The sequence below is a fragment of the Anguilla anguilla genome, chromosome 14 (assembly GCF_013347855.1).
Source record: "Anguilla anguilla isolate fAngAng1 chromosome 14, fAngAng1.pri, whole genome shotgun sequence".
In the NCBI taxonomy this organism is placed as follows: domain Eukaryota; kingdom Metazoa; phylum Chordata; class Actinopteri; order Anguilliformes; family Anguillidae; genus Anguilla; species Anguilla anguilla.
Genome location: NC_049214.1, coordinates 8682064 through 8696085, shown reverse-complemented (window position 1 = coordinate 8696085; position 14022 = coordinate 8682064). Strand labels below are relative to the sequence as shown.

Here is a 14022-nt window from a genome sequence, read left to right as displayed (position 1 = left end):
CATGGTCTCGGAGGTGCTGCTTTGAGAGACTTTAAACTGGCAAGGATAAAAGGGTCGTGGTACGAAATATGCACTGTAGCTGAGGTAGCTAGCTCTCCTGTTTCATCTATTACTTTCTCACCAGGGGAGAAATGTCAGCCCTGAGAATATGTTCCTTCGCAGTCTTAATCCCTTAAGAAGAAAAGTTCACTTTAACATGCATGGCGAGGCATGGGGATGTTAATTGGGGGTTGCCTAGCGCCCAGATGTGAAGATTTGTTATTTACGTGCTGAAAAATCAGTACCTGCTGAGAGCAGGGAGCTCTTCATATTTTCTAAATGCTGTCATGGCTGTGTTTGTTCAAAGGCCCACCGGGGTAATAAAATTGAGTTATTTTGGCCTTGCAAATGTGTAGAACATCGGTTACGTTCATGCTCAATTTATAATAGATGTGCCTATTTGATCTCTGCTAAACATAAGGAAAAACATCTGAGAAAATAAAGATGGTGTAAGTTTATTGCATTAAAATGTGGATTCCCTGTCAAAGCCCGGAGGACCTGGACATGAATCAAACTCTGAACTGGTCCGGCAGCATTGCAGGCCACGTGGGCTGTTCTCCCTCCAGATCAGAGAGGGGCAGAATCGGTCCTTCCACACTGACATTAAAAACAGTCTGGAAAAAATCTGCACACTACTCCGTAGCAACAAGTCAGTTACCCAGGGCATTTTGTTCCAGAATTTTTAATGTATATCAAGTTGATAAATGTTTTCCGTTGAGATAAATTCTTCCACGTCCAGCATTTAATTACATTTTCAGGTCTTTCTATACTTTATTAAGTCATACAGGAGCTTCCTATGGAACAACGTTTATATTATTTAAATGCTGGTAGCTTGGCCAGGATTTTATCCTTCCATGTTAAATTTCATGTTTAGACATTATTATATTGTTCCCAGATTTTGTAACGACAGATTGACATTCCTTAGGCCTTTGTGCTATACTTAAAATGCTTCACCATATTATTCAGCAAATAGCTACCACGAACAATTGGTAAAATTCATGATACCGTGCCAAGCTTGCATGTGAACATTTATCTAAGGCTATCATGCTGGAATTGATACAACTAGACATCTGTTGGGATGGATTAACTAACGTTAGTGTTTCCAGTGACCAGCTTGACTAAGCCACCAGCTGGAGTTGCTGAGCAATTAGTTTCTCTCACCGTGCGCAGCCAATGCCATTTGCACAAAGCCAGCATGTCTGTGACTCTGATGCTGTGTTCCCGGTTTAGTTCACAGAAGTGTCAGAATTTGGCAAATGGGAAAATGTGATGCTTCCAGTGCCCTGGAACAAATCCCTCCATTTTATCCACCCAGGGAGATGGAGAATATGTAATGTGCATGTGAATTTGTACAAGAACTATTGAGTCTTCATCCATGGATTTTAGCATCTAGCAGCCAGACTAGCACCCAGGGATATGTTGTGGTCCTGGTTCCCCCAGGGTGAGAAAGATAGGCTTTAGAACAAACTCTGATCAAGAGAGTAGGGCAGGGCCCCCTATGGAGGAAAGTGGAATTGCATATCAGTTTCAAGTGATGGGTGATATCTCTGTAACCTAACAATGACAGATTCTGTTTATCCCATGACTGTGCAAGGAAGTAATGAGAAGCTGTTTAAATGTGAGTCAATGTGGGTTTGGGGAATAATATGCAAACACAACATTATTCTTGCATGCCAGTTTTACTTATCACTGCTTACCTTCACTTGCTCATAATGGTGAAATTGTTTGAAATCATTTGAAATGCGATCATGGAGATTTATGAGGAATCCTATTTGTTAATGCTGCATATGGAACTACAGAGCTACTGAGAGTGATTCATTACAGTTGATATAAGTAATACTAGTTTTGGGGAAGTTGCCCCCCACCCCCACTGCCCCTACCCATTCTCTCCACAGAACCCCCTGCAAGCCAGAAATGTGAGAGCTTAGGTTCCATACATACTGTATGCACCACACTCCATTGCTGACTCCGTGTGCAGGTTCATCTTTACAGTAACCTTTATTGACATAATTTAGATACTTATTGATTACTTGTTTATGATTACATTTTATTTTCAAAAATGATGCTATTGAGGGACAATTTCTGCATGGCATTCAGGCCTGTACCGGTCTCTTAGTTTACACCACACATGCACTCGCCGACTTGTCGAGAATATGGTGAAGGACGACTCATCTGACCACATCATATTTCTTCCATATCTCTGTAGACCAGGGCCTATGGTTTTTTGAGGAAGAGTTGCTCTTCTGTTTTTCCGTACATCGTACGAGTGCACGAGCATCACATTCATTGAATGTGTGCTTTCAACCACAATTTCAACCCTATTTACTGATGTCTTTCCCATGGATCTAAATGCAGATGTCACTTCTGTTCCTATACTAACCGGTTTAGTGGTCTCTGTGCCATCTCTGTGAAGCTCCTTCCATCCGTGCCCCAATAATGAACCCTCTTTCAAAGTCACTTAGATCTTTTCCTCTTGCTGTCTTGATCCAAAATCGAGGTCAACTGGGCCTGCTCAGCATTTTTATACATGCCACAGAGCATGATAGGATGTTCATGTCTTATAATGCAAGAAAACTGGTCGCTTCCTTGTGTCCTCTTTCAAGTTTTTTTTATTTTTTTTGGAAGAGGAATGTGTTTTGTTTAAGAGGACAGCATCACAGTCAGTCTAGAATGAAGATTTATATTAAAATCCAGCTTAGCTGAAGTTCTAAAGTTCTGTGTAATTTTACTATTGGGTTCTGCGAGTCAGCCTCCTATTGACTTTTTAGGAAATTTAATATTCAAAACAAGATGCCTACGAAAATACCCGAGCCCAAGAAAAGCTTTAACACTGGAGAGCTGAGTGTCAGTGACCATTGCAGTAACGAAGCCAATCCCGGGCAGTGAGCTGAACTGCTCAGATACGAACTGCTCAAACGCCGACTCTGCCAGATCAGCGAGGAGAATTAGCTTCCGTGCCAAGCTAGCTAAGGCATGTCACACCCTGTTTGTCAAGAAAAGACGGCCGTGCATTTCAGTCCTCTGTCCTTTCCTTTTCTCGTCATTGACACTACCCTGGACATTTTCTCAGCCCACACTGTCCAAGGTGGATAAAATCAACAACTACCAAAAAAAACAAAAAACTGAAAAACCAAGATTTGCCCATGTTCCATGTAACATTGTTTTTTCACACAATGCTTTATGTATTATGATAAACACACTCCGGAGTCCAATACCTATGACTTTAATTTATCGATTTATACCGTTTTATGGCTATGGTTCTCCACTTACCTATGAGACATAGCACCAGCAGTTAGATGTAGCTGGCAGACTAGGTATGTGTGTACCATTTGAAATTGGACCTGGCAAAGATCCTTATGGGATTCAAAAATTGCTGGTTATTATGCAATAAAGGGGTATGTTGGAACTTATGAGTGTTGCAAGCTTTACTTTCATGCATCTTGTTCTGCATATAATCATTTCTGATCCTGACCACAGTGACAGGAAAAGGAAATAGTTCTTTCCTTCCTGCATTGTACGCCAGTGTCAGAACTGCTATTGAAGTGACGGGGATGCCTTTTAAAATGTTTTTTTTTTTTTTTTTTTTTTTCTTTTTTAAATCTCCTTGGGCTTCCCTTTTAATCTAGGCCCTGGGGACACCATGTAAAAAGCAGAGATATGAAACACATGTTGCAGCAGCACAGTCTTTTTAATATCACTCGACGGTTTAAAGGAAAGGGAAAGTATCGGTGAGGGGATTGTCTTCTGTAAGAGGAAATCTGTCTTGATCTGCCGTGCTCGTTCGCACAGGGAATGATCCGCTGGAACTGCATGATGCCAATTATTCCAGGATTTATGGAAGTGGAGCATAGGGCTGAAAAAACACCTTTTCACACTGAAGCTGTTTTCACAACCGCCAGTTAAAAAAAAAAAAAAATCACCCTGCGCTTGGCTCCTGCTGCCTTTGGGGTTTAGAGGGAGCACATTTTGGGGGGGGGGTGGGAGCGAGGGTGGCTGCGATCGAGGGGGTGACCCGTTAGACTTGGGGGCTGTTATCTTAGGTGTGTTTGGACTGGGCAGTCAGAGGCCTGCTCCCCTGCTGAGGCTGACTTAGCGGGAACATGCCTCAGACCCCTGGCACTCTGGAGGGAAGGGGTCCAGGCGAGGAGAGGACGGGCGGATCCCCAGAACCTTAGCGGGAACATGCCTCAGAACCCTGACACTCTGGAGGGAAGGGGTCCAGGCATGGAGAGGACGGGCGGATCCCCAGAACCTTAGCGGGAACATGCCTCAGAACCCTGACACTCTGGAGGGAAGGGGTCCAGGCATGGAGAGGACGGGCGGAATCCCAGAATGTGCCACGGGGAGCTGCAGGGGAGCTGCAGGGCCCGAGCGAAGAGTGACTGGCGCCTCTGGAAACCTCGCGTGCAGCGGGAGGCTTTGTGCAATTGGCTGTTGTTAATGCGCTGTGTGGGGGGAGGGGCAGGAGCGGGGGGGTATGATGCTGTGAAATAAAGGAGAGTGCCTGCATCTACAACTGTCTCCTGCAAGTTCATACATTTTCGTTACTTTTTTTTGTGAAGGTTTTTTTTCTCTCCATATTTATTATATTTTGCAATGTTAAGTTGCGAAATATAATAAATACCTTTACTGTATTGTGAAATAAATATCTTATTGATTATTTAACATGATGTATAATTCTGAAAACAACGTCAGCCTTGATATAAAGAGCCAGTAATACTCACATATTCCTTTTGTTGCACATATGGGAAGGAGAAGAGGTTTGGAGAGGATTACAATAACATTACTTTGAAATAATATACATCTATATATGCATTTTAGTGTTTCGAATGAAGCATTAACTATCCAAAGTTGAGGATCCCCAGATATTGACTAATTCCTAATTGGTCTCCAGACTAAATAAATAGAGCTCATGAGTCTGGGTATTATTAGATGTCTACTGTCAACACTGAAAGTTCACAGACAGGAGCTGACGTCATTTACGGAACCGGCTTGATTGGAATGGTTTACACAGCATCAATCCATGTTCAAGATGGCCTGAGTCAAACAGACAGTCTCGCACTGGTTTACACTGCTTGTCCTTGTGTTTCCCATCAAACACTACTTGTACTGCTTGTTTGAAGTCACCATTTCTTCAAGAGAAATTCATCTTGCAGTTATTTTAAGATTTTTTTTTCTGACTCACTCACTCTGAAGAGCTCTTTAGTGGTGTTTTTACACACAGGCCTTAGATAAGACAGATTACAGCTTGCACCCAGGGACCCAAAGACAACATAAGGAGTGCATGTAAAAAGGGTCAGGCGTCCTGGTGCTAGTTAAACCTCTGTGAGTCAGCATCCTCAGGCTGCAGCGTTGGAGCCCTGCTCCTTCCGCCTGTCCCATCCTTTCCTTGCGTCTGCTAAGTACTCAGAAGCAGAGGCTGTTCCTGATGTCTCACATCAGCTCGGCTTGTCTGAACACCCCCCCCAACCCCCACCCCCAGATCCGGGGGCTCTCGGCAGCACACCGGCCCCCACGCCCCCCCCCCCCCCCCCCCCTCCTGTTTTAAATAAGGTAAACAGCAGGGGTCCGGGGATCTGCTGAGGGGAAATGTCCCAATTACAAATATTTGGACTTTTTAAATCAAAAGGGCCTGCAATCCTGAAGCTCGGCAGTGTTCTCTAAACACGTGGATTCTTTGTCCGGGCCGTCCTTAAATTCATTACCGCCTCACAGCAAAAGGAGCCACTCTGAAAGGCCGCGCTCAGGAACAGGAAGGAGTTCGCCCGAGCCTGGCGGCGAGGCACGGCCGCACGCGACGCGTAAAACGCGCCGGGCCGCGCGTTCGGCATCACGCGCAAGGCGGTGTGAAAGCGTGCGCCGCTTCATCGCTGAATGCAGTAAGGAAACGCAGCAGGGCCTTGTGTGCCCAGCTCTGTTCCAGATGCAGTAAGCAGCACAGTCTGAGTGCAGGTCACCCCTCTGGGTAGATGCCCCTCCCCCCCTTTCTGCAGCCATGCAGTGTAATCTCGCGGTGTAACCACCACAGACCTGCGCGTGTGCTGGCAGGGGCACTGACGATCCTCGCCTTCCTGGCGCTCCTCTCTCTAAAGCATTTGCTGCAGTCGCATGCGAGCATCTGCTGCGGCCTGGTTTGTGCCTCTCCATGCATAAATGCTGGAGGCTGTAAAAGGGTGCAGAAAGGGTGGAGCCATCATATCTCTGAGTCCATAACTTTAATGTCTGCTCAAATGTGTCTGGTAACAGTACAGGAACTCCAAAGATCCTCATTTGGAATGCTCTCGTCATAATCTGTGACCTCTGTTTCCTGTGTCAAAATCAGATCTTTCCTCTGCATCTGCAGAAGACCATTTGAGATGATCATTTCACTTGGATATAACTCCCTCTCTTGTCATCATTTAAGTGAATAGTGGTATCTTCAGAATTGTGGAATATAGTGTAATGGAATCAGGTGTATTGTTTTCTCATTGTTTCTGTACTCACAATCAATATTTAAGACATAACTGAAGGTTTGAAGTCCTGATTTGTCCTTTCAGTCTGTCAACATTTTTGAGCTCTCTACAATGAGGGACAGTGGAGGTTACACTGTTGTGTAGGTGTGGGGCTTAGTACATTTTCTTAATTGCGGACTAAAGTATTATATTTAACACTTTAATTATTCCTAAGGTGAGGGCCAACACATTGAATAATGATTTTTGGCTGGAGCTTCCCTTTAATATTCCTCTATTGACCCATGGCAGGCAGCAGCAATTTGCATCATGATGTACTGTAATGCAATTCTGATGCCATTTTATGTGCTCTCTTATAGCTCTCAGTAATTTGTCAAGTTGTCCTTTCATCCACTTAAAATGTCCAGCACACAATCTAGTGACAATTGAAACATGCAAAACTAACATACATTAACTAACAATACATTAATGTACATCTTCCACTAGCCCCTACACTTCAAAATGCTAATAATGTTGATTAAAAATGGCAATGTGAGAGGTCCCATGGAGTAGGTAAAGAGAGGAAATTAAATATGTGAGATTTTCGAACCACAAATTAAAGTTGAGGAAATTTTGTATAGATGTTTTATATACTGTTAGCAAATTGCAGAATTCCCTGAAAGAGACACTATATTATTCTATGCAAAAAAAAAGTCAATATGTGGTTGTGTTTGTATGGGAAATGTATAATTTATGATTGTGAGTGTTTTGCTGTGGTTGTGAAACATGCATTTGGGTAGTAGATTACAGCACGTCTGTCAGCTACACCATATGATAATTCAAAACCAAAACTGTTAATCCTTCAACAACATGATTAGGGACAAGAGAAACAAGTACTTGCTGAGAATGTACACATCATTTTTTCTGCCTCTCAACCACTCAAGTATATTTCTTTATATTAGCCTCTGTCTATTTTATGAAGCATAAACATTGCCCAATATTGTTGGTCAAAAATATAATCAGATATGTATTGTTATATTCTGTGTTATTCAATTCTTTATCAAATACATCTAAACTCTGAATGTGTTTTAAGACCACAAAACAAAGTCAATCATAAGATTGTATATGATGACAAAATATTTTACTGCGCAAACAATAAATGGGCTTGTTTGTATAATATCTCAGAAAGCTAGCTAGTCCGGAAACAACAATAAAAGCAGTGAGCAGTATGTGCAGTCTCTTGCCTGCGTGTAAAAAGGCCTACGCCATTACCCAGAACTCACTGCACCTTCTGTAAGACGTATCGCGTGCTCTCCGCAGAGCGTGGCGCTTTTTAAAATCTTTCACTCTAACATGCAGGAGTGATTGTTTAACTATTACAGCATGCATTCATAGTAATGAGTTTTATATATAACGCTGGCGTCAGACAATAGAGTGTGAAATGTCAGTTGACAGGACGGATTGCTGCTCGTGTTCCGATAGCTATGCGTGCGCACTCGTCTTTCTCTTGTGCTTCATCCCTCTCTTTCTTTCAACTCTTAAAGGCTTGATGTGACCCCCGAACTGATTTCATAAGACTAAAATGTGACTTAATTTCACACCAGCCCTAACTCAGTTTAATTTGATTTCACACCAGTCTGGATTCAAAAGCATTTGCATTAACCACTCCACACTACTCCTAGTACGTTTCCTTACTTATGCAACTTGTCCATAATAATACTAATAATATGCATTATGATGATGATTATGATTACTATGATGATGATGATTATATATTTGTACAAGAGCGCAGCACCATCATAGTTCCAATGTATTGAATATCCACAGGAATGGAAGGATGTGAGAATCCTTGACAGGACACAATGTCACTCAATCAGTAACTTTAAATGTCTGAGTCCGTACGTTAAATATTCACAGTCTTTTCAGGGACCTTTGTACTGTTCAGTATGACAGAGTTGGGTGAGTCACACAGCTCATACCCTGTGGAGAGACTCTGCGGAGACAGTACAGGTTTCTGCAGTGCTGTGTTGATGATGGATCAGCATAGCAGACCTGCCTGCAGCACCAATAACAGCAATGAAGATTTTTCAGTAAACATTTTTTCTGTCACCCCTCTGCCTCCCACCAGATCGAACGCTGAGGTGTCTGAAGGAGACAAAGCTGGAGCGACCTTATTGTTTTCTGGAGTTTTTCTGGGGCTGGTTGGAATAGCTTGCACGGTTATGGGCTGGATGAACTACAACATCAGCACGAGTAGCAAGAGTTTTGAATGGACGCAGTTGCTCGGCCCCATCCTTCTCTCAGTTGGAGTAATGTTTGTCCTAATCGGCGTTTGCAAATTCGGGATGTTAACCTGCATGATTTGTAAGCATTGTGTTGGCAGATCATCAGAAGAGGAACCAGCACAGCCTGGTCATGGGCAGTCCTTTGTTTTCACCGGTATAAATCAACCTATTACAATCCATGGGACCAGGGTGGTGCAATATAATTCTCCACCATGTGCCCCTGGGGCCCATGACGGGGGTACTGCATGCAATATTCAGTCAAGGGGAATACTACCTGCAGTCTCAACAACAACATGTCCACCTCAGTACTGTTCCATATATCCTTTTGGCAAACCATTAACAAGTGATGACCACTGCCCTCCAAGCCTCAGGCTGGACAACAGTAATGTCGGGTATGTTTGTGAAGTCAGTCAATCCACCAGCCAATCAATCAATCAATAAAACATAAAGTGCTAAATCAATAAGTGAATATCTATATGGGCCCTGGCCAAAACCATTTTTAAACACTGTTCTCTCTTGGCATGTGCGAGTTGCAAAAAACACCAAATGGTGGTCATCTAAGTGGCATGTTTTGATGTTTTGATGAGACCATTGTCCTTTGTGCCAGATCGAATTCTAACCGTACCAGTTTGAGTTCTGAGTCTTGCACGGTAATGTCTAATCGGCGACAGAGTTATGCAGGTGGGGACAAAAGGTTACAGTGTGCCCTGTCTCACTGTGCAACAGACTCCTCTGTCCAATCAGGGATCTGTGCCCTGCCTGTGCTAACGGTGTCATCGGCAACATCCTCCAGTGCACAAGAGTGAAAGCAAATGTTTGCAGCAGACATTATATACATTCTATAATATATTATCTTGAAAAGCTATAATTACTCCATGGAATTTTTTGATGTGTAAACATGCTGAATCATGGCCCGCTGAAATGACACAATTTACATCACAGATTTAGCATATTTCAGAGAAGACAGTTGGAGTGGTCTTAATTTTGAACAAATCCTTTAATGAAGAATTAATGACGTTAACTGAATTGTTTACTGAAAGTTATTTAGAACCTCTGAGGTCTGATTAATTCACACATAGAAAACATGGATTTTCCCTGTTTAGGAATAGTGGGAATTCAGCATAAATAAAGACAATCTACGTGCAAAACGGAAAGCCATTTACGTGTTCCACTTACAGGAAACAGCCTTTCTGTGTTCATATCTAATTATGCTGCGATTTATTTATCACCCCGTTGAAACCTCTAAACAGATTTACACCGATTAAATACTGACTGTCTCATAATGCCGCATTAAATCCTTCACAGGAACCATGAAAATGAAAAGAGACCAGATGGGAAGGCGACTGCTGAGGAGGCCCCGACCAGTTCCGCTCCCCCGGCATATGATGACATATTTCCCGTTCCTCTATCGGGCGATTCTATATGATGCTGCCCGTTTAGCTTTCTATTTAGCTATTAAATTGTTTTAATACATTACTTACGTGCTATGTGTACATTTAGATATTTAGCATGCCCTCTTATCCAGAGCAATTTACTAAGTTTAAATTATTTTAATCAAGTTATATGATTGTATATTTGCTGAAGAAAGTTGTGTGTGTTATCATGTTCGGTGGTGCAACCTTGAAGTTAGAAGTGCAGTTCCTTAAATATTATATTACACTGCTGCCCTTACATTAGACTGGAAGCCAACTTGCTGTCAAATTCCCGCCATCAATTGAAAATCTCTATCTCTGAGAAGGTTAAAAAGTATACGCATACTGTTGCTTTTGTCATCGAAGTTCTTGAATGTCAAATTAAATGTTCTTTAAATAACAATTGCAGGGCAACCAATTTAAAAATACGTGCAACTGCTATACTTTCATTTAGTAAAGTACATACAAGGAGGGAAGTTATATAAGTAACTTTGACAACCGCAATTTAAGTTAAGGATAGCCTATGTAACGTCTAATTCTGTATTGTAATTTTGACGCAATTAACCTATACGTCCAGCATTGAGCTGTCCATGGTCCTGTAGAGGTGTCTCTTGCCTTGTGACCACTGAAAACATTCCATGGGTTTCTCTCTCCTGTTAATAAATAAATAAATAAATAAATAAATAAATAAATAAATAAATAAATAAAGGCTTTTCTCACACAAGAACATTGGCTCGAAGTAACACAGAAACTGAAAGTCCTTTTACACAAATGACACAACAAACTGTTAATAACCTACGCTTATCGAAATATATCAATATAATTATTCTTTCCTTGCTACTTGCATATATTTTTCAGCAGTAACAAAGGTCATGGACACTTTCAACTACCAAAGCAATAAGCCTCGCAATCCTCTCAGATTTCCATATCGTCGGGATCTATATTTACGAACACTAAACTGACTCGCCTTCTATCAATGAAATAATAGGCTAATAATAATACAACTGAATTAACTGTTCACCTCATTGTGCAACGTTTAACGCCTTTCCACTAGCTAAACAGGTGATTATAGCCGACAGTTTAACAAGCGGTCTTTCGTAAGTGGGACAATCATTAAAACATATCAGTATTTTTCGAATCAATATTATTTGGTGACACTAAAATTAGGTTGGCCAATAGGCCTACTTCGCGCATCATGGTACCTACCTTCTTCATTAATTTTTCATTTAAATAATAGCCTACTGCATCAGACGATTAGCCTATCTGCGCTGATCGGCAATTGGCAAAATGATGCAAAAAAATAAAAAATAAATAAATAAATAATAAAATAAATATATATTTTAAAAAGTTTCGGGGAGAAAAATCATGACTTTAGCAAAGCAGAGTCCAACTTTACTTTTCTGTAAAACTGATTCAGCTGCGTGTGATGACCAGAAACAGTTACTGCACTGAAAATTGGTGGGGTCGGCAACAGATTATTGTCCTCGCCTTTACTTAATTAGCCTATCAATAAGTAATTAATTCACAACATATTATGTACCATCATATATAGCCAGATTTTTTAGTCATTTAGCAAGAAATAAAATTATTTTTATTTGCACTGCTAAATTGTGGACATTTTATTAACATTATTATTTGTGGATAGGCTACGTGCTGAGCTCCTCTTTATCCGCACTCGCACTTGGAGAATATTCATGGTAAAGATCTGCGATGTGCAGAGTTTAGAAAATATTGAACGGCAGGTTTTGTTATTGCTGGTTATGCAATAAGCTATAGGGGTAGTTTCAAGGATTAAAAACAGGTTTACTCATGCTGTCATGACCAGGTGCATAGGCCTATATTTACATATATTTTTGGAATAACCTCGCCAATGGAGTTCCTTGTCGGGGCCTTTTGTCCATAGTCAATAACAAACCCGTTAATAAAGAAACTTTATTAACTTTATTAAAGCAACTTTATTAATATCCAGGATTCAATTGATGGCGTTCTGTGTCGAAACCTATTTCTGAAATGTAGAAACAATTAAATATTACTGATCTTGTGCACTGCATTTTCTATGCACGGCAAAAACATGAAACGGAACTTTTTCATGAACAGTTCTCGGTCTGAATTTAGTCTATATCCTGAAAACATTTAACGCTGAATGTAAGTGTGAGGAAAACCGCTTGGGGGCAGAAATACGGTATGAAACTTCTAGCAATATTTGCTTGATTTTTTATTTATTTAACTAAGCTACTACTACTACTACTACTACTACTACTACTACTACTATTACTACTACTACTACTACTACTACTGTTGGTATTGCAGAATTAAACAAGGTTTGATTCCTAGTGGTAATGATAATAAAACTTTAGGTGACTTACTATCCATATGATCAGATTGCTGCCAAGAAAGCCAGTTTACAGTATTTGAATGATTATTGACATTTATATAAGAATATTCGCAAAGACTTTATATAATCGCCGCCGCTGAGCACTTTTCACTATAATAAATACATACACGTCTCGACTTTGGAGACTACATTTCCCTTGTCTATTTGTTGGTCTGTGCAGCCAGCCGCCATTGTATTCCCGTAAATCATTAAAATGATTGCACTAGTTTATGATACACTACATAGCCTACCTACAAACAGCACTCCATGTCTTATATCATAAACGTGGCAAAATGGTCAAATGCAAACATTATGGTTTAAGACTAGACTGATTTAAACATGATATTTCAAATTCAATATTACCATGACAGCTTGTTCATCAGAACTTTAAAATTTTTAAAACTTAAATACTTTACATTTTGACTATTTCATACAACAAGGCCCACGAATTATTTATTATTATACAAACCATATAACCTAAATAAACCATTTGTGGTTCTGTTAAAACAAAGCACAAGAGAAACTTTCTGAAAACAGTTTACAAACTTGATAAAAAGTCCTATCAAAGTTAGCTGGCAACATGCAGGTCCGTGCCTACGGGCCAAGAAACATACTAACAGTAATAATACTGTAATAGTTCAAAATCTCTGCTCTCGTTCTGTAGATTAACCCATCAAAGATCAGGCATACAGTGAGAATGAATTTTAAACGCACCGTTTGCAAAGATTAATATTTGACTGTGTAGCTCCTCTTTTCAACCGGGTGTTCAAAAAGAGCAAGTACATGGACGTATCTGGCAATAACCCGTTAGTAGGTGAACAGCCATTTCCATCATGAAAGTCTCTGGTCTAATTGTAAAAGGTTTCCAAGCTAAATATCTCAACGAACGTGTTTAGGTTAGTTCTTCAGACACTACGTTTTGTCTACTTAATGGGTTACTTTAGAGGCAGTCTATGCTCTTGGTTAAGTTAATTGCATTTTACATCATTACATTACATTTATTTATTTAGCAGACGTTTTTATCCAAAGCGACGTACACAACTGCATATCAAGGTCATTGGAACAACTACAAAACACAGGTTCGACAAGGTACAATACTCATATACAGTTATTTGTTCGGAAGACTTTATTACCTAGTTTACGCAATTGTGACCATTCTGTTATCTGTGACACTTTAACAACACTTTAATTGGCTGTTTGTGTCTTTGAAGAACCTCATCAAATCAAGCCCCACACCATTCCAAATCAAACAAGAATAATCAAACTCTACAGGAAACGGATGTATAAGCCAGTGGACCTGAAACCAAAGTTGATGGTGGTCTATGGACTATAGATAGAAAATTAGGACATTCATTCCAAATTTCATTTTTCCAGGACAGGTCTCAGTTTAAGCGTGGTTATGAGTAAGGTTCATGGTGAACGAGTGAATAAGTTACGTGCGTTGTCATAAAGATGCTATTTTTAAACATGGGCATAACAACACA

General features: G+C 40.6%; 1 protein-coding gene across 1 annotated transcript; it reads left to right on the top strand.

The window, feature by feature from the left end:
• Positions 1–8435: 8435 nt before the first annotated feature.
• Positions 8436–10478, top strand: tmem174 (transmembrane protein 174). The gene is made up of 2 exons (XM_035390293.1): positions 8436–9144; positions 10058–10478. Exons 1-2 carry the CDS (start codon positions 8498–8500, stop codon positions 10176–10178), a joined length of 768 nt encoding a protein of 255 aa, XP_035246184.1. The 5' UTR covers positions 8436–8497; the 3' UTR covers positions 10179–10478.
• Positions 10479–14022: the final 3544 nt, after the last annotated feature.

What these genes read in the sequence shown, in the direction of transcription:
- tmem174 (XM_035390293.1), top strand. Translation starts at nt 8,498, where the DNA reads ATGATGGATCAGCATAGCAGACCTGCCTGCAGCACCAATAACAGCAAT. An exon ending in CTGGACAACAGTAATGTCGG is followed by an intron (nt 9,145 to 10,057) that starts GTATGTTTGTGA and finishes AATCCTTCACAG; the next exon opens with GAACCATGAAAATGAAAAGA.